The sequence below is a fragment of the Gallinula chloropus genome, assembly GCF_964237585.1.
Source record: "Gallinula chloropus genome assembly, chromosome: 18".
In the NCBI taxonomy this organism is placed as follows: Eukaryota; Metazoa; Chordata; class Aves; order Gruiformes; family Rallidae; genus Gallinula; species Gallinula chloropus.
This window is the reverse complement of record NC_140103.1, coordinates 6,081,370-6,102,109: the sequence shown is the minus strand read 5'-3', so window position 1 is coordinate 6,102,109 and position 20,740 is coordinate 6,081,370. Positions and strand designations below refer to the sequence as shown.

The 20,740-nt window shown below is 48.1% G+C and overlaps 1 protein-coding gene across 1 annotated transcript in view; it reads right to left on the bottom strand.

The window, feature by feature from the left end:
* The window catches only part of COL5A1 (collagen type V alpha 1 chain), a 151,373-nt gene that overhangs the window by 14,132 nt on the left and 116,501 nt on the right, over window positions 1-20,740 (bottom strand). Inside the window, exons 33-58 of the mRNA XM_084272484.1 lie at window positions 18,852-18,896; window positions 18,459-18,512; window positions 17,464-17,508; window positions 16,316-16,369; window positions 15,688-15,741; window positions 12,184-12,237; window positions 10,618-10,725; window positions 10,337-10,426; window positions 10,200-10,253; window positions 9,470-9,577; window positions 7,606-7,713; window positions 6,939-6,992; window positions 6,265-6,318; window positions 5,973-6,080; window positions 5,823-5,876; window positions 5,627-5,734; window positions 5,445-5,498; window positions 4,953-5,060; window positions 3,827-3,880; window positions 3,409-3,462; window positions 2,852-2,905; window positions 2,377-2,430; window positions 1,532-1,639; window positions 1,045-1,098; window positions 895-948; window positions 111-218 (exon numbers count right to left, since the gene is read on the bottom strand). Of these exons, the coding sequence (XP_084128610.1) occupies window positions 111-218; window positions 895-948; window positions 1,045-1,098; window positions 1,532-1,639; window positions 2,377-2,430; window positions 2,852-2,905; window positions 3,409-3,462; window positions 3,827-3,880; window positions 4,953-5,060; window positions 5,445-5,498; window positions 5,627-5,734; window positions 5,823-5,876; window positions 5,973-6,080; window positions 6,265-6,318; window positions 6,939-6,992; window positions 7,606-7,713; window positions 9,470-9,577; window positions 10,200-10,253; window positions 10,337-10,426; window positions 10,618-10,725; window positions 12,184-12,237; window positions 15,688-15,741; window positions 16,316-16,369; window positions 17,464-17,508; window positions 18,459-18,512; window positions 18,852-18,896 (1,854 nt within the window). The remainder of the gene's footprint in view (window positions 1-110; window positions 219-894; window positions 949-1,044; window positions 1,099-1,531; window positions 1,640-2,376; window positions 2,431-2,851; window positions 2,906-3,408; window positions 3,463-3,826; window positions 3,881-4,952; window positions 5,061-5,444; window positions 5,499-5,626; window positions 5,735-5,822; window positions 5,877-5,972; window positions 6,081-6,264; window positions 6,319-6,938; window positions 6,993-7,605; window positions 7,714-9,469; window positions 9,578-10,199; window positions 10,254-10,336; window positions 10,427-10,617; window positions 10,726-12,183; window positions 12,238-15,687; window positions 15,742-16,315; window positions 16,370-17,463; window positions 17,509-18,458; window positions 18,513-18,851; window positions 18,897-20,740) is intronic.

Genomic DNA, 20,740 nt, shown 5'->3' with positions numbered 1-20,740 from the left:
TCAAAAATTCACAAGAGCCTCCTGCCATCTCTGCTTTGCCATACCTGCTCAAGGGCAGCAAACCCCACAGCTCAAAAGCACATTCTATGAAGGTCTTACGGATTATTTACCTGCTCCCCTTTGGGTCCTGCTGAGCCCTGGGGTCCTGGGAGACCTCTGTCACCCTTTTCTCCCTGCTCTCCTGGTGGTCCAATAAGACCAATTAAACCTGGATGACCCTAGGGGAAAAAACAGATGTTAATTATGATCTCTTGTCGGAGGTAACCTAATGCCAAAGCTACCCAGCAAAGATATTTCTAGGTATAAACACAAGTATCTAAGGTGATAGGACTTTGTAGCTATCCCTGGCACCTGGAAGTGTGCACAAGCTTTTTGCCACAGAAAATGGTACAAATACAGAAGCAGAACTGCTGCACTGGAGTGCTGGCTCTTTTTGGATGCTAACATATATTACATACATTCCTAAAGATTGAGGACCCTGCACTAAAGCAAGGCAGGTGTCTGCACTTCCCTCAGCTACAGCGTCCGTGTTCAGGCAGCTCCGACAACCAGTGCTGCCACTGGGTTGCAAGGTCCATCATAGGGGAACGTGGAGATTCAGCTCCCTGTGTTGCCCTGTTGCCATTGGTGCTGGTGATTTGGGGATGGGAAACCCAGTCTTGGATCCAGACAGGTCCCAGCACATGATCACACACAGCACAACCCTGCTCATCCCTTTTGACATACTTTAAAGGCATGTCCAATGCTTCTGGAGTTTGAGAGAGAGAACACAGGGCTGGTGGCACTCCTCAGCCTTGTCATGCCAGCTGCAGGACCCCTCTACAGTAACATTTTACCCCCTTCCCCAGACATGGACATCAGGTCATGCATCAAGACCATGTGCAGCATTCTCACCTTCTCCCCTTTAGGACCAGAGTCTCCTTTAAGACCAGGCAAACCCGGTGGGCCCTTTGAGAGACAGGGGAAAACAAAAAAGGGAATGAATTAATGTAAAATGCATTCACCCCTTTCAGTAAGTTATCAAATTTGATGATTTTGACATACCATTGGGCCTGGAGGACCATCTGGGCCAGGGGATCCTGGGAGACCTTGTTCACCCTGTAAAACAGTGCAATTCCCTCAAACCTGTCATTCATGACAGCAGTGTTCCCAGCTGGGATTGTTCAGATCATTTACCTGTCCTCATCCAGTCCCTGTGCCAGGGAACGTGGGCTCTGGCTTCTCACAGGTGGGTCAAGGTAAAAGGATTTATGCTCTTTTCATGTGCAAATCTCTACTGGAAAAGGGACTTTGGAGCTCGTGGGAATATTAACCCAGAGAGTGGGTGAGCAGACCCAAGACTCTGATAAAACATGCTGGGAGATAATATCTATCATTACATTGTTTCCACCAGAGTTGTCAGGCACTGAAGCACAGAGCAAACATTACAGTAAGATATAGGCACCTTCCAGGGAGATGGGATATGGTAAAGCACCAGGAACAACCCCTCCCAGAAGCTTTCTTAGACTTTGCTCAGTTAGGGAATACTCACAACTGGACCAGGAATTCCTCGAAGGCCATCGGGGCCAGGCTTCCCTGGAGCACCTTGGGGACCAATTGGGCCAGTCTTCCCAGGAGGTCCTTCCAAACCAGCTTCACCCTTGATGCAAGAGGCAGCATGGTTTAATTTGCATTGGGGCATCACATGATCTTCTCAAATAACGCTGTGGCTGTTGCCAGGATGTCACCAAGTGAACACAGTTCCATACAAAGCACGTAAAGCTTCCTGCTCTGATCTTCCTACTGCTCCCTATTCGTTGCGCACTGAGGACAGGGCTCCAAACTTCACTTTTCAGCCTTGCCTATTTCTGCTGATTTCCAGCAGGAACAGCCCTTTGGCTGTGAGCTCTCTGGAGCAGAAAGCTTTCCAGGGTTTAGACCTGAGAGATGAGTGAGCAGAAGACAACTTCTGCCATCAGTGTCCCTGTGGCTACTACCAGCAATGACTGCACCTATAATTTGCCATCACGCTCCATGTTTCCCCACCACCCATACAGAACTAATCATGGTCCAATAATGCTCTTTGCCCTGGGAAAGAACGTAGGGCTGTGCATGCCATATTATTTACAACATATTAAATGGCAAATCTGGCACTTTGTCATTTTCAAACAAGAAAAACATTCCCATGACCTATACCAAGCTCTAATTATCTCCACAGAGTTTGTTAGAAGATGAAACAGAAGCTCAGATTTGAGGCCAATGGCCCCAAATTCAGACTGATTTGTTGTAACACACAGAAAAATCAAATCATTGTCTTTCAAACATCGATGTTGTCAGTGGATGTTCCCTTTGGCATACAAAGGACACGGTAGAAGTGCAATGTCATTCAGCTCTTACCTTGGCTCCCTTCTCTCCTTGCCTGCCTTCGGGACCAGCTGGACCAGGAGGGCCCTAGAGAAAGTACAAAATAGATGCAAAACACAATTAGATCACACTGATCCGGAATAGCCTCCTGGAATTAGCAAAACGATGCTGCAGCCCCAGGGAAGAAGAGAAAATGGAGACAAATATCTCTGAAAAGCTTTTTAAATTAGCTCCTTGCTAAATGAATCCCTGAGCTCTGCCAGTAAGGCAGGAGGAGCAGGAACACCTCATGCTGGTATTTCCTTTTGGGTGTTAAAATCTCAAAGAAATTCCATGGGAATTGGTTGACAATTTCCCAGCAATTTCCAGTGGCTTTTAGCGGTGCATCAATGTAACTGGTATTTATTTTATGTGCTACTGCCTTGTGTTTACTGCAGACCTAGGAATTACATTCATTTCAAAAAGAAAATACAAATACATTTGGAAAAAATACTCTTAATCAGCTTACCCTTTTTCCTGGGGGTCCAGAGGGGCCTGGCTCTCCTGTGGGACCAGGGGAACCCTAAATGGAGAGGGGAGGAGAACAAGCCATGACTGCACCATGAGAGGCAGGAGGGAGGAGCAAACATGCAACACTGGAGTCGAGATCTAGAGCTTTGAGCTAAGCTGAGGCGTGGGCAGCGTACAACTCCCGACACCTCCTCGGGGCTGCAGGTGGTATCTTGTTTTATCCCTTCCCACCACGAAATACCAGAAGGCACAGCAAAGTTAGAATGAAAGCCTTCGAGTTTGTTATTCCCTAAGTTAATTTCTGCTTTTGGGATGTTGTGCCAAGCAGCCTGGATGGATGGATGGATGGATGGATGGATGGATGGATGGATGGATGGATGGATGGAGGCAGCCAGGCTGATACAGACAGGACTGTACAGGCATCAGGGGACCAGTGCAGCAGAAGCTCGTGGGAATTAGATGCTGCATTGCCCTTCTATGTAAAAAGTCCTTGGACCTGCACATAAAAACTGCACGGACTTATTTGGAACAGGTCTCATCTATCCAGTTACTCACAGTCTGCCCAGGTTCGCCATCATCACCTTTGTCACCAGGGGGACCATCTTGACCCTAAAAAGGAAGAAAGAAACAAGCAGGAGTATTTAGGGTGCAAATAGAGTTGAGCAGAGTGTTAGCAGCAGCAGGTGTGGCTCAGCTGGTCACTGAGCACCATCCCTTCCCATGTCCTGTTGGTAGCACTGGCAACAGCAAACCTGTCACATGCCCAGCAGCTGTGGACAGCAACATTCGTATAACTACTGCCCTGTAGGCTGCAGCATGGTCAGACAAACAGACATGGGAGGACTTCCCACTCTTTCCCAAATAAAGGAAGAGCAAATGCCAGAGGAGCTGCTGCTGAATGAACAGCACACAGTTGTCTTTCACAAAACCAAGAGGAGGAACCTCATCACCCTTCCATGAAACAAACACTTACAGCTGGACCAGGTTCTCCAGGAGGACCAGGATCACCAGGGAAACCAACTGGACCCTGTAATGAGAGAGGGAGGATATCCTCAAGTCAAAGACTGCATCAGGAGAGAACAGCAGAGCACTGGTACATGCACCCCAGAGACAACATTGGAAGTTGGCGCAAAACCCCAATTCCCTACCCTCAGGCACAATCCCAGACCACATCCCATCTTTGCATCTTCAGTAATTTCATCCTGCCACAGCTCTGCATCCAGACTACTCAGAGCTCCAGGGTCAACGCTGGGACTTGCATCTAGCTCCTCCTAACTACACTGGACAAGTGACAGCGGAATCCTCACAGCTTTGGGGAACGTGCAGATGGGAAGACTTTGCTGTTGCTTACTACACGATGCGTAACACCTTCCACGTGAATATCCTCTCAAAGCCTTTAATGACTAAAACACTTCCCCATTCTTCTCTTCACAATGCCTATTGTCTGCTTCAAGTGATTCTGAGACCAGCATTCAGACAATGGGCTTCAATCAATAAAGCGATATCCCAAAACCCCATCTGTTAAGAGAGATGACTAACTCCCCTGCCTCCTCTGTTGTTTCATGCCATCTTTGCTTATCACATAATAAATTTCTTCAGCCAGCAAGCATCAAAGAAGCCGGCAAGATAAATTCTGTACCATTGTCATCTGGTATAAATCAGGATGGCTCTACTGCCTCAACAGAGCTGCGGCAATTAGCATCAGCAGGGATCTGACCTTAGAGGTGCAGCTCCCAAATTCACATAAATCTCCTCCACACTAGTTTGGAAGCTTTGCTCTGGTGCAGAGGACCTTGGCAATGCATAAGCTCAAGAGTGGAGCAAACCTGTGGCAGGTGCTCTCTGTAGGGGTGAGTTTTCTGGCAGCCTGCACAAGGGACTAATAATTCAAGTATTGCTAAAAGATACGACATGACTGTGTCTTCTCCTCATTAGCACCCTAAAGAAGGGGACTGATACTATGTAACATTAGAGGAGCAATTCGCTGGTTGGTAAACTATTTCCAATTTCCACAAAATTGCCTGGAAATCATCTTTTCACGTGGAAATCTCTTCTGGGTAAGACAAGGAAGCACTGGTCAGGCAGGAGGGGGTACTTACAGGACTGCCTTTGGGACCGTCATCCCCCGGGGGACCTTTGGGGCCAGGTGGACCAGCAGCACCAGAGGGACCTGCTTCACCCTTTTCACCTCTTTCACCTTTAGGACCCTGTAAAGGAAAAAAGGAGTTTCTATTACCCAGAAAAACAACTGACCGGTCTCCAATTACCCTTCAATCAATTCTGAGAAAGATCTATTTGTATCTCAAAACATGAAGACATGATTTAGCAGTCCCTTCCCACAAAGACTAAATGGTGTTCATGTTGTTCAGTCGTGGGTAGCCCATATTTGGTGACTAAATGCTATGCTATAAATACCCAGTAACATGGCAATGTGTCACCCGATACCCAAACCAGGGACATGGCTGGTTTAGTCCCTGCAGCCCTATCTGCATCCATGACTGACTCCCCCTTCAACCAGCTCCTCAGGGGACACCACTAAAGGAAACCTCTCTTCTGTCAGAGCAAGACCCACCCCCTGCAAGCGTACTTACCGGGAGGCCAACCTCGCCAGGAAGACCAGGCTCACCAGATTCACCAGGTTCACCCTGCAGAGTGGAGAAGATGATGAGCACACTCACATTTCTGCAGGGTGTTGAGTTTGCTGCTGATGTGGCAAAGCCCCACCATGAGCTTTGCTGTAGCAAACTCCTGCAGGCTTGTCTGGATGCTTTACCTTCTCTCCTACTGCACCAGGATTCCCTATTCCCCCAGGAGGTCCCTGTGGACCATCTGCTCCTGGTGGTCCAGATGGACCTCTGGGTCCAGGTGGGCCTGGCGGGCCCTAAGAGAAAGGGGAGACAAATTTAAGGTGTATTTCTTGGAGCAACGTCTCTGTCCATGGTGAAAAAAGAAGTATGAAACTATCTTACCATTTGCCCAACGTCACCCGTTTCTCCCTTTTCACCAGGCGGTCCAGGCAAGCCCTGTGGAGATGGAATGGGTAAGATTTAGCTGTGAACATCTCAAGTGGAGCCAAAGCTCTCATTATCCTAAGCCCTTCCTTTGATGCTACAAATTACCTGCAAGCCCACTGGGCCGGGGGGACCAGGGAAACCTCGGGGTCCTTCATCACCTTTCTGACCAAAGAGGCCTTGCTGTCCCCTGGGACCTGGCTCTCCATCAGCACCCTGTGATGAGAGTCAAACACAGCTTGGCAAAGATATCAGGCAGATGCAAAGCTTCATCCCCACCACCTCCTGCTGCAGCAATGCCCTACTTCAGCAGCACTGGGGAGAGTCTGGTAACCCTAACTGCTTCCCAGGACAGATTAGGGCAATAAAGAGGATTTCTGCCCCAGGAGATGATACTCACGCCTGGGCCAGGCTGACCGATGGGACCCTGCGGGCCAGTAGGACCTGGTGGACCCTGTCACAAAACAGAAGTGCAAAGTCACCATTAGGATCACAGAGGTAAAAACTCACCTGGAAAAGGTGTTGCCTTTCAGCACAGCCTCCATTAAACGTGTTAATTCCCAAAACGGAGATGGAGGACAGGATCCAGTCTCCCTGGACACACCAGCATCCCTCAGCCCTGGTACCAGTGGCACAGCAGATGTGTCTAAACATGTTTTTTGCTCCAGCAAAGCAATATCACACTACTCAGTTCTCTCTAGATAGTTATGTGTGATTTATTTTCCATTCCTCAGGCTCTGAGCAGCACATAAAGGCTGCTTCAGCATGCTATAAGCAACTAGAAAATGAACTGCAGCCAAACACCCAGCTTTAACAGGAAGGGCTCCTAATGCTTTACAGGTATTTACATAGCAGACAGGTGACATGGAAGCATCTCAGTGTGTTCCTTGGAGCTGGAGGAGAAACTCTTCAGATACTCCTTTTTACATTGTGTGGGTATTTGATGAAGTAAAGGAGAAGATGAAGCAATGACAGGAAGAAATTAAAATGGTATCATTTTCTGCTTCCAGCAAGTCACACAACATAACCACACTCCTCCACGGAAGCAGCTACGACAACATTCACCCCACTCACCTGCTCCCCTTTGTCACCCTTGCTGCCTTTCTGGCCAGGCTCTCCGATCTCACCCTGCCAGGAGCAAAGAGGCACAATTAGCACACTTGGTGCCCACTTCCATGTCTCAACATTCAAGCAGCAGCCCCGTGTGACTGCACCCTGACCCCCAAGATGCCAGCTCCCACAGAAACACCCCGCTAAGTTCTGAAATAGGCCAGAGATTTGGCAGCCCCAGGTGCCACCAAACCCTTCTGCATCTAAAGCTGTCTACAGCAGCCATGGGATGCAAGAAGCATCATGTCACAGAACTTATGAGCAGCAATGAGAGAATTGTTCCAGCTAATGTTTTCTTAGAATCCTCCAGTCCAGAGGCACTTAATGAAGGGGGAAAGGTGATTAATTTGAAAGGCCAGGCACCCATGGACTGGCCACCTGTGATGGACTTTTGAGCAGGCTAACTGCATTTCAGCAAGGGGTCTGGCTGGCAGAGCACGCACAGCCCAGTCTGCTGCTGCTCCCAGACAGGACACTGCTCATCTCATGGGATCATCAGTGCCACAAAACATCCTGACTAGCAGCACATTCATCCCAAGGCAGTGGAAGCAGTGGGTCAGTGCGGTGGCAATGGGATAAGTTTTCCAGTTCCTTCCCAGAGTGACCCCACACAGCAGGGAGCTGCTCTCACCTTGTCTCCATCCTCTCCAGGGGGGCCAACAGGACCTGCTGGACCTGGGAGTCCCACCGGGCCCTGGATGCCATCCCGGCCAGCTGGTCCTTGAGGACCCTTCTCTCCCTGGAAGCAGAAGGCACAGACAGGTCATCCAGAGCTCTCTTCCACTCTCCAATCAACCCATTATATCCCATTAATGTTTTATTCAGCCACTAATGACCTCTGGCTCTATGGGCATGTATAGCCCAACCGGTTTCCAGCTATTCCATCAGGCTCCCTGTGCTTGCTGTTTGAAACCAGACAACATTTCTATCTGGAGAGATAAAGAATAAACAAATCTAAACAGTGAATACCCAGATCCCAGCTGCGATTTCACTGCTATAGCAATATAATCAGATTTAATCTGCACCCTCTGCCATCTCTCTCTGGATGACAAACAAGACCTTAACTAAGCCAATTTTTACTGATTCTGGTCCTGGCTGTCTTAGTACTCCCTTGCCTGCTCCCTTCCTGGCTGATCCCCAACTCAGGGGGTATCTCAGGAGGCCCCAGGCTCCCTCCTGAGCTTCCAGACAAAGGAAAACATGGGAAGTGAACAAATTCTCTGCTGGCTTCCTGCTCAAGCATCTACTTGTATTCCTCAGACTTGGAGTCTTCAATCAAATTTGTGTGTTTACAGGAACTGAACAGTAGATATTTTTCAGTCTCCTCGTACATAATTTAATTGCATCTGAATCCTGGGTGCTCTCTTCTGAATAATTAGAAGCCACATAGATGGTCTATTCATCTACCCAGTCATACATCACATAGGTACTTGGCAGGCCAGATGTTCACAAAGCTGATTCACCAGGAAATTCTTGCCTCTGGACTAGCTGCTGGAGTTTCTAATATGCCAGCAAATGTGGAATACAGTGGGTGATAAACACTTTTAGTAACAACATTCAGTCACCTTATGTGTCCCCATCTAGTCTGAGATCACCAATATCACCCTAAGTGTCCCCATCTAGTCCAAGATCACCAATCCCAGCATTTGCTTGTTTTGCTGGGTCTCAAGCTGAGCTTAACTCTGAGGCAGGCAAAGGTCCCTGCAAAACCCTTCTGGAGTGAAGTATCAGCACAGCCTTCCTTCTTGGGACTGTCACGGTGCTGTGCTCTCCAGGGACAGAAATAGCCACCCCAGCCCACTCTCCCCTGCCCGCACGTGACACTTCACGCGCGTGCCTGGGGAGCGAAAGACGTGAGAGCTTGCGCGGGCTGGCTGGGGAACGCTCAGGAGAGGGACCATATGGCAGGACTCAGCCGTGCTCTGCTCAGGCTCCTGCTGACAACAGCTCTTTCCATGGGTGCCAGCGGGATGCCTGGGAACACTGATGCTGCTGCATCACGCAGCATCCCAGGAAGCAGAGCACAAACCTCCACAGCACCTTCCTGCGCTGCTCCGTGGCTGGGGCAGAGCAAGGTTAAGGATTTCTTTAGGCTCAGAGAAACGGCTACTGGTGGTGCATCCTTGTAAGCAGAGATGGGGGTGGCTCACTTCTCTGCCCAGAGGCCTGTCCTTTGGCTGTCCCTAGGAGGTCACACAGGCTGTCGTTTTACCTGTTCACTCCTCATCCCTTCTCGTTGTCTGAAGACATTTTGGTCACTGTGATCACATCCATTTTTGATAGCCTGGGTGTCCCAAATGGGGCCACTGAGGTTCAGTGGTTTGATGCACCCAAGATGAGAAAATTCGTTCTTGATTTAATTCCTTCTTTTTTCTTTTATTCTTTTAAAATCTTTTATACACCTACCCCCAGGAATGTCTCCATGCTCAGCTTCCTACTACCCACATTTCATGTATGTTGAACTTTATACCTTTAATCTTTATACTGGTACTTACTGGGGCTCCCTTTTCACCTGCAGGTCCTGGAGGTCCCTGGGGGCCAGGTCGCCCTGGCAAGCCTATGGGGCCAGCTGATCCTGCGGGACCACGCTCACCAGGAGAGCCCTGTTCAGAGAAGAAGGAAGCATTAACTGGAGCATCGAGCTTTATCTATATAAAGAAAGAAACCCAGTAGCAGGATGCTGCAAATGCATCGTGAGCACATTTGACAGGGTGACTGCCTTGTGATGACCTGGTACCATCAACCCAAGGGATCCTGCAGATTTATTTTTTTTTAATTAAAATCCCTGGTAGGGCTTGGTTCTCCTCTGGATGGTGCAGGGAGCTGAGTTCCTGGGGGCACATCATCAACCTGGAACAAGAGCATGAGCCACTTCATGGACAATACAGCAGGGAGGGTTGGATGATGAATATTTTCTTCCAGGAGGGCTGCATGAATCTCAAATGGGGACAACTTTTAGTGTGAAAGCTGGTGATATAGGAGTAAAATTCTCAATGCCCTGAATCATCCCTGTTCTCTCAGCTTGTCACGTATGTTCATAAGCTGACACCACAAAATGACTGAGCTATTACATGCTTGTCTTGTAAAATAAAGCAATATCCAGCAAGTTGTTAGTTGGTGCAAAGGGAATAACGGATAAAGCACTGAGCTGTGACTAACCCTCCGTTTTGGCTTGCCAAGCTTGTAAATGCGTTAGGTGGTGCCTGTAAGGGCAAGGATACTCACTGCTGGACCTGGGGGGCCTGGGGGACCTTCGTTGCCTTTCAGCCCTGGAGCACCCTGGAGGGAGGAAAACAAAGTCATTTTGGGAGCTGGGTGCTGGGAGCCTTTCCCACTGGAAGGACCAGGCAGTCTCTACTCACAATGGGGCCAGGGAGACCTCTCTCTCCGGGGAAGCCTCGCAAGCCTGGGGGACCATCCTTCCCTGGGAGGCCAGCAGGACCTGGGTCCCCCTGCAACGACAGTGATAAACAGCTGAGGATCTGCAGACTCCATAGAGACCCAGCTCCTCCCTCTGGGCTTAAGTCGTGATGAGACACTGCAAAACATCACGTCTTTTCTGAATCATCCCTCTCCATCTCTGGGAGAGAGGCGGGCATCCAGGCTTACAAGGAATGTGAATTCAGTAGCTGCTGGTCCCTACCTTGGTTCCTTCTTTTCCAGTGAGGCCAGGAAGACCTTGTTCACCTGGGGGACCTGGAGGGCCTGGATGTCCCCGCTCACCCATTGGCCCAGTCTCACCCGTTGGACCCTTTAGAAACAGAGATCAGAGAGAAAGGTGGTGGGTATCAGCAGAGCAAATGATGAAGGATGAGGTTCAGGCTATCAGTTTATTCCTTCAGGCTACAATGGGATGGAAGATGCTCCTTCCCTCAGCTGTCCCCCGCTGTGCCACCAGGAATCCCTCCAGAGATGTCTCCTTTGGCATCCAAAGGGACTTTGTTTTGGAAGTGGGCAACACTGCACTAGATAGACTAGAAACACTAAGAACCTCTGGAGCGAAAGCGTTCATATAAATGAGATATTATTTCTACAATTATTATGCTTAAGGGTTTTCTTCAATTGAAAACTTCCTAAGTACTCTACAATTGTGCTGATTCTTCTTTATATGGGGCATAAATAATGGATTAGTCTTGTACTAGATGTAATTACTGACTGCCTCTGTGCTGTACGCGGGCACTAACGGTGACGAGTGTGACATAAGGCCCGGTGCAGAAGGTTCCCAATCAACCTGTTTTGGAGGAGGACAAAAGCCACACACACAAGTCTGTAACATCCCCACACGTTGGTGTTCACTGGGACGGTGGTTTTAATACATGTCACGCTGCAGGGTGCCACTTAGTGTAAGTGGAATGATAACACTGCGATCGCTCAGCAGCCACAGATCATGCTAACTGTGCACAGCAGAGCCAAATAAATGTGTCACAGAACCTAATTTGCACTTGAGAAGACAGACACAGACAGGGAATTGCCCCTAATCGGGGGAACTTACAAATCAGGGACTTACACTATCATTAAAGAGGACAAATTAATTGCTTCATAATTAAAAGACAACTTCCCCAACAGTTCAGGAAAGAAGACTCAACCCAAAGTCAGTCTTACTCAGCCTAGGACTCTGCCTACAAAACCGATGCACATGCTTGTACTTAAAGGCTACAAGCTCTGGTCATGTAGCTGCAGTTTCCAGACTGCACAGAGCTCACGGTGACTAAAGGAAGAACAGGCCAATAACAGTGCTTTATATCAAAGAGGGATGTGTTTCTTCCCAGCAGCATGGAGAAGCACTCTTGCATTACGCTCACGTGGCCCTGAACAACTGAGATTACCTTTAACTCTCTGCTTGCTTAAGGTCTGTTAGTCAGGTGGTGTATAGCTGGTCTCCCTCTCACCCTACACCAATTTTACACCAAGGTAGTTCCATTAGGTTCAGAGGATCCACCTGATTTACAGCAGCCTTCAGCCAGGCTTGTCTAAATACTATCCTAACACCTCGACGAGGTGGGCTGGGACCCACCGGGGTATTTCAGACTCTGGCCAGGAATTTCAAAGCCATCAAGCTTGCTTTGAGATGATTTTGCCTTCCCCAGAAGAGAAGTCTCTGCGCTGTGTAACCTGTGGTCCCAGCTTCAGCAGTTCCAGTTAAACCAGTGCTGTACCAGTGAAGATGAGCTGCAGAGGGCTGGTGCAAGCACAGGCTTTCATTTCTTACCTGAGGTCCTACAACACCGGGGGGTCCTGGAGGGCCAGTCTTGCCTTGGAAACCCTGTTAGAGAAGGGGAAAAGAGAAAGAGATGACACTTCTGCAAAGGAGTGCTCCAGTGAGGGTCACAGACTGCCACCCAACTGCTGCTCCTCCAGTGAAGCTCCTGACCAGGAACGGGTGGACACCCAAAGACAAAAGAAATAAGAAATCAAAGAGAAGGTGGAAAATGTGTATTTGCACATTTATACAGGGATGAAACAGAGGAAAAAATAAAAGGGATTCTGAAAGCTCAGCTCTGCTATTTTGATGGAGATACTGTGGTTTGGCTAAAGGACTGGTCATATTTTTATATATATATAAAATATATATAAATTCGCTATGCTTATAAAACCTATATAAAACCTATGGAGGAAATGGCTATTTAAAAGTCCAAATGTGCATGTTTCTTCATACTGAGTAATTTTCAGTAACCATTTTCCCTTCTCCTGCTCCCCATTCTGGTGCTGGTTTAGGCTCAGCCCTGCTGAAGCCCCAAACCCACCAGCCATGGGGCCAAGCGAAGCTTCATTTCCTTCCTCAACATCTACTGAAAAGCAATCACAACTGTGTTTCTCTCTGAAAGCTGATGAGTAGTGAAGTCTCCATGACAGCTACTTATAATGACATTTGAAGAGTGACAATAACCAACTATCACCACTGCAATTGTTTAGCTCTCCTAAGCCACTCTTTAAAAAGCACATTAATTATCATTCTTACTCTAAACATGCTGACAAGCTTGAGAAATGTCATTTAGGGCATACAGGCTATTTTCTCACTGCCACAAAAGATGAGCAGATAAATCCCAAGCCAATGGTAATGTGCCATGCTAAAGAAACTCCTCGGTGCTATTCTATAGCTGTCTGCAGATCACAGAAAATATCCTGTCATTGATGGGGAAACAGCAAAACATCTTTGTGAAATGAATGTACAATTTAAACCCCTATTGTAGAAAAATACTTCAGCCAGTCCTGTACAGGGTTTTTTATTAATCTGAAGAAAGGGGGTTCCTTTTATGCTGTCGGAGCCTCCAGCCCAGAGTTTTTAGATGTTTTCTTGGTCCCTTTTAGAACCAATCTTAGTAAATTTAATACGGCCAAATATTTCAGCATCCTTCAGTGTGCCTATCTGCTACTAAATGAAAAGTCAAGTGAAGGGAACTACTTGACAGACAGATTTCAAGTCTAGGTTTTCTTACACAAAGGTGCGGAACGCGCTGACAAGGCTACTGATGTGGAAATGGTAGTTAATTGGGTTTTATGTTTCTCTCCTCACTTTTTGGCACTGTGTAAGGAAAGGGGAACAAAAAAGGGACTTCTGCTACCTGGGTCTGCACATGCCTCTGTGCATCCCTGCAGGATTCAGGGCAAAAAAAACTCTGCAAGCTTGTTCACAGCACAGATTAAGAGATTTTTGGTTTTCTGGAAGGATTTGCCTGTTACAGGCAGCCTAGTGCTGCAGTGAGTGAAAACAGCTATTGGGGAGTACTTTCAGACCTCCCTAGAATTGAAAGCCCACTCTCCATTCATATTCATGCAGACTTGGAGTTTGATGTTTTAGTCCAAGTTGGTAAGAGCAGATGCAATTAAGATGCAACTACTACTTCTAATTGGAACGTAGGCATCCTGGGTGTTGTGGAGAACTCAACGAAGGAAGATTAAATGTCACAGTCAGGCTCTGGCAGGTGAAAACTCTTCTCTTCGCCTCAAAGTTAATCCTGACCTGAGAACTGTGTGTTCAAAAAATACCAAATCCAATGCCTTAAAATCATTCTCATGGAGTGTAAATATATAGCTGGTGTTGCAGTGAGCGGTATTCGCATCGCCTCGCTTTGCAAATGCCAGGCAAGTTAATTAAACTGTTGTGTGATAAGTTGAGGGGAAAAAAAATGCTTAATGTGCAAAGCCTTTTTAATGCCCATTCACTAGGAAAGGCAGTAGGGGAAAATGCAAAGCTGAGTAGAGGAAGTAGGTTGTTGGGTTTGGGTTTTTATTTTCCCTGTAAAACAAACACAGAACAAAGAGTCTATCTGCTAACATGCAGCATGCAGCGTCGGGGAGAGGGACGTACCAACAACAGCGAATGAGCTGGATTGTCAACAGCTGAGGAAAAAGAATAAACATCCCCCAAAAATGCCAAACAGAAGAATACTAATTACTGCATGCAGAGGAATACATGGCAGGAGGATCATTTTTGCTTAGGGTATCCTTCAAGCAAAAAAAGGTGCAGAAAACAGACCACCAGAGACGCACGACAGCCAGGGTATCATACCTTCCACATGCCTCATCGTTCTCCTTTGGTGAGAAACAATGATTACATCTGTGCAACAAAACCTTTTAAAATGGACAAAGCAGTATGCGTACGATACAGTGAGGTACCTAAACAGCCAGGAGCTGCTCCAGGGCTTGCAGCAAGGGATTATTGCTGGAGGGAGCTTAAGCAAAACTTGGTGAGGCCCTTGTGCGCAGCTTTGGCTAGAAGGCAGCGTCAGCAGAGATGCTCTTCTTACTCGGGTGCTAAGGCAGTGGCTGATTACATGAGCGAGTTGCAGTAACCAGTGCAGACAGAAAAACTAGAGCAAAACCATCACACTCCTCATCTTGGCCAGGAACTGCCTTCCTCTCAAGCCAAGCGTGGCCAAAACTGGGCTGTAAATCTCCTCTGCTGTGCTACAGCTCTTGGCATTGGTCACAAGGTGCATCAAGAAGTGAGAAGTGTTTATTTCTCCCCTTTGCAGGTTCCAGAGAAAACAAAACCGCCCCTGATCTAATGCAGCGGGTGAAGAAAGCTGAGCTTGCCAAGGATGGAGCCCATCTTGCATGAAAAATCTCTGCTATCACAGCCCTAGAGTTATGTCTCTGGAATAGAGAGACATAAAACCTGCACATCTCCAAAGGACGGAGTGGGAAAGAAAGCGCAGGTTTACCCGTAACGCTCCAAGGAGCAGAGGCACAGCCTTCCCCCTTGGGAGGCCAAAGGGATGAGCACTTTGGTGAACCCTTGGGGTATAGAGCCTGGCTGCTCCTGCTGCTTGGGAATCACCCCCCAGCTCATTCTCCACCCCATTAAAGCAAGAAGTGACTCAACCCCAACCAACATACTCCCAGCCTTCCGAGGAGCTGCCTCTTGCAGCACCTATCACAGCAGAGACCCAGTTGCCTCTGACGCTGGTTATTAGCACCACTACATCTCTGCTCATGTTTTCTTCATGCACCTGACCTCCACAACCTACTAAAGGGACAGAGAGAGAGGTGTTGGTGCACAACCTTCACATAAATCATCATTAGACCGACCCGTCCTGCTCAGAAGAGGGTTGCTTCCCGTAGACCATCCCATGCAGCTGGAGAGACACAGACCTCCAGGGAAAACAAACGTGTGGCCACATCTCCCCAGCTGCACAGAAGGGTTTAGAAAAACCAACCGGCAGGACGAGAATCAGGACTAATGATCTGCCCAAGATTTTTGGCTACTTACAGTTTCTCCTCTCTGTCCGGGGTGACCAGGCAATCCATCCTTCCCAGGAGGACCCTACAGCAGAAAACCAAGGTGAGAAGGAGCATGACCAAGTGCTCAGTAGTAAAACTGTGATAAGGACTGACTCAAACCTGCTCGCCTCCTCGCATTAATTCCCATCCATTTCACAGTGAAATGGGGGTGCTCAGAACCCTAAAACATCTGACCCTTTCCCATACAAAGGAAAGATTTATCTTACAGGTCCAGAGCAGGAGCGAGCTGTTCACCACAGGGAAGGAAATCACTCCAAAACCGTAGATGAGGTGCCCCACAAGTGTATAATCATTGCAGCGCTACTCGGTTGCGCTGTCCTCCCAGTATACAGAGGGAAAATAAAGAACAGAGCCACCATGAAGATCCCAGCGATATTGAGTCATTAGGAAATGAACATTTATAATCAGCTGCAATTTACTTGGCTATTTAAAATCTTAAACCATGGGGTTATTATCATGATGTCTCAGTAATGCCTTTTATTGGGTACGTCACCGGTTGTGAGAGGAGCAGCTAAGACTGAGCTGGCACAGGCAATGGCAGCTGGATGGAAAAGACTTTCTGTATTTCTTTGCATGTTCTAGAAATAGTTACTTACAGGGGGGCCTTTTGGTCCAGGAAATCCAGTCGGTCCTTGAGGCCCTGGTGGTCCCTGGGACGCAAAACAAGGCAGAAAACAGAGTTAATGCACTTACACCGCTTTGTTGTGAAATACTAGCTCTGTGTGACCAGCAGGTAAGAACAAAGCTACAGAAAGCCAGCTACTCCTACCCCAAAGAATGCCCCAACGTGAGAAATGCAGCTGCCACCTCTTGAAAAAAATGTGTGGAGAGATACAAACCACCAGGCACATTTAACCCATGTTTAACCCAGCAGCAAAAAGCACTGCAAACATGAAGAAGGCTTCATGCCTTTCCCTTCCCAGTGCTATGAAAAACAGGCCTTTTCCCATCCCAGCTCAACTGGGAGCACCTGGGAGCTACCAGCTCATGTGGGAATGAAAAGAAGAGAGCTGGTGGCACTGGGGCTGCTGCCACAGGCTGCTGATACTCTTCAGAGTGCTGCTTCCCCGCAGCAGCAGCAGCAGCTCCCCCCTCACCCCTGTGGACACAACCAGGAGATGCAAAGCAAGGACCAGTTTCATGTATTTGCTCCCCAGGCAATTTTATAGAAAATTAAGAAAAAAAAAATTAAAACAAAACCCAGGGGGGGAAAAAAGAAGAGCAGAAATGGAGGCAAAAAAATCATAAAAATCCCGCTGGTTCAATATTTTCCACCAAGTGTGCTGTATTCTGGGGAAAGCAGCACAAGGTCCCAGAGGACCACCCCCTCCGGAAAACCAGGGCTCTGGCTGCCAGCACAAAACCCATGGGTGACTTTTCCCATGGAGCACTGCTTACATGGGACACCCAAGGTCCTTACACAGGACACCCAAGGTCTCACTCGAGCCTTCTTCAGAGAGCTCAGAACAGACCTAAGGGCTGTAAGGTGACTTGTGCAACCTCTCTCCACCCCAGCCCATTTCACCTTGTATTTCTAAGCAGAGTTTTCCTTTTTTGCTGCCCAAGGTATGCTACCCTGCATCCCAGCTCCAGCGAGCTGCCCACCCCTCTCTGCTTAACAGGGTGGGGAGCTTGCTGCAAAAAGCCCTCAGCACCATCTCAGCCCCACAAACCCGCCCTGTCTGCCACATTAAGCTAATGGGCTTGGATTAAGTCCTGCTGTAGCCCCACCAGCTTGCCTTACCCTTTCGCCAGGAGGACCAGGGGGGCCATCACCACCAGAGTTACCCTTTTATGAATAAACAAAACAACACACCATTAAAAATACATACTTCACCAGTACAGCTGCTGTGCACAAAGACTTCCAACGGGCACCAAGCCCACAGTGACACCACATCCCACCGGCTCCCCCAGCCCCTCTCTATCAATAATTCTGTGTCAGGAGCAGCATCCGGCGACAAACGAGCAGCTGCTTGTCACACCCCCCCCATCACTTAATAAAAACACAGGAAAGATAACGTCAGTGAGCTCAGGATATTTCCAACAGATAACGGGCTCCCTCTGAGAGATAAATGCCGCCGCCAAGATGAGGTATTTATCAAAAATTCATGCCCACACAAAGCCGAGACATTTCTTTTTAAAGGCAGCAGTGTGGTGGTGACAACGTCTCACTACAGAAACTTTGCTGCCATCACACCCGGCCATTGATGGTCACTTAATCGCTCTCTGCAGCAGGTTGGGGATTGGCTGCTAGAAAAACACCTGTTTTGCCCAGTAACCAATCGTAGGTCAACAGTGCACATACAAAGCAGCTTGACAAGGTGTGAGGTTCTGGAGACCAGCAGCAGCATGTGCCCCTTCGCCTGTGGTACAGCATCAGGCCCATAAGGTTGGTCAAATACTACTTAAACACCAAAAAAATAGAGCTTAGGGGAAGCATCAGCGGATCGCAGGTCCCTGGTGTGGGGATGCTCCCTCCCCTGCAAGTTGCAATGGCCCTTATTTTATGCAAGTGTTTGATGTCCTGCTGACATACAGGCCAATGCTTTTTTAGGACTGGTGCACATACTTTCTGGTTGGGTTCTGAGCCATTCATCTGGGTAAAGATGTTCAAAGAAGGCTCAGCTTTCACAATACAAGAGAGAACAAAGAGAAGGGGAATGGAGGGCAGTGAACCAGATGGACTTTTACATCAACGCTTTTTAGGACACAATTCCACCAGCCTCCCCAAAAACTTACCTTTGGGCCAGGTTTCCCAGTGCTGCCCCTAGGGCCTCTTTCCCCACGTGGACCCTTAAAAAGACACAAACCCCAACATTTTAGCATTTCTCACTACCCACAGCACCACACTGTGATCAGGCAAAACACCCAAGTGCCTGAGATGCACCAGGTCAAGGAGTCGTCCCACCAGCAGCCAAGGGATGACAGGAGCCTTTGTGACTCTGCCATGGGACGTCTGATCTTGTTCTGACTTTAAGCCATGGTCACTGGTAAGTCCCAGCTCCAAATCACTGTATCCCCTCTGTGTAGCTTTAAGCCCCAATCCCACACAATGTGGACAAAACCAGATCCCACTTTCCCCCAGCCCAAACAAGCTTTCAAAATACATGAGAAGGAAGAAATGGTCTTTACCGTTGGACCGCGCTGCCCCCTTGGACCTGGTTTGCCAGGTGTCCCCTGGAATGAAGAAGAAAGGGAGAGGAGTTAGTGGCCAGCATCACAAGCTGAGCTCATGGATGAACCCCACAACAGAGCCTATGGCACACAAACTGCCCTCACAACCTCCCCACTTCTCATCTGCAAGGAAAAGGACAGCAGCAGGTTTATTTTGGGCACCTGATTCTTTTATTTCTTTTCCTTTATAATGCTTGGACAAGCCTGGACGGTAATTCCAATGCCCAGACACTACCCAATATCTGAGGGAAGGAGACACATCCCAAGTCCTTTGGAACACCAGAAAGACTTCCACAGATGAGACTACCCACTCAGACCAGACTCCTAAAAAAAACACCACCCAACACACCAGAACCAGCAGAAAGCCCTTCAACCCCACCACCCCAAAAAGCCTACGATCCCTTTTCCCACTGATCTTTGCCAGTCCCTTCACTCAGCTCCCAAGGTAGGGAAGGGCTGGTTCTTGCTCCAGCCAGGAGCAGGACAGGCAGGCAGGCTCACACTGACGCACACACGTATTGCAAGATCTGTGCTGTTAAATATGTAAGGAATGACAGCAGCAGAGCAGGGTTCCTGCTCCGAGCAGTTATTTTACGCCAGGCAAGCCAATTAAGCTGCCCCACATATTTACAAATCTTTCTTCGTCTCTGTGAACTTTGTGCTAAACAAGTAATTTAAGACATTGTTTTGCAGCAGCGACAAAGCAGCAGGCTTATGAGATCTGACAGATGCACTCAGCTTCCTCTAATGGGGGACTGTGATTAATTCTGACAGAAAAAAGACAGAGACGGCTGGGTCCTAAATCTGGCATTACATTGAGCTCCATTACCCTACGCCTAAGAGAAAACTAATGGCCTGGAGCTTGCTCCTTGAAAACATGGCTTTGGCTAGCATCAGGTTACCAAAAAAACCCACCCTTAGGTTTAACTTTCTTCCTCTGAACCCCCCAGTCCACTGTTGCAACAGATCACCTGCTAAAGGGAGGGAGGGAAAGACTCACTTCCTCTGGAAGGAACAGAGAATGCTTAAAATATCACTTGCCATTTTCTGCCCCAAATCCATCATCTCACAATCTTGCCTTCTCGTAACTGGCACTCATTAACCCGCCGAACATAAAACAGGAGCTGGAAAACTTTACGATCAACTTTCTTTCAAGCTACTAAAATTAGTCCTGCTGAATCCCCCTTGTTCTGTGGCTCCATTTAATAAACCCTGCTGGCATCCCTATTTTTTTTTTCTTTTTTTAATTAATTACAAAAATCATTTGAAAGTACTCCAGCTGCTTTTCCTTTAGCTACGGGAGGCTAAATTCAGAGCAGGTGGAGAGGCGTGCGTGCCGCCTCCCCGCAGGTAGCTCCACATACTCCTCTCCTCCTTCCTCAATTCTATTTTTAAGCAAATTTTCTCCTGCTTATTGCTGTCATTAATCATGCATACAGCACCGTGTGCTGCTGCGAAGAATTTATATAGCACTGTAAATGTACACAGACCTATATTTTTCAAACTGGGATAACCAAGGGAAAGGCATCTAAATTCAGATTATTTTCTAGGCACCCAAATAAATGGTCTGGATTTCGGTACCTCCACGCACCCCCCCCCCCCCGAGCTCTGTCAGACGGGGCGAGCAGGGAGATCTATTACCCTGTGCTAATGGCAGAGGCCTATTAGCTCTAAAAATAAGACCACTTATTCACATCTAACTATCGATTTTACAATCAGGTTTTGAAAACGTCCAAGCAAGCTCACCAGAGCTCGCCTCTGGCTGCGGGCAGCTGGGTGAGAACAGGCACGGCGACCAGCAGCCGCTCGCCAAAACCATCCTGACATTTAAGAGGTCACACTTCTCC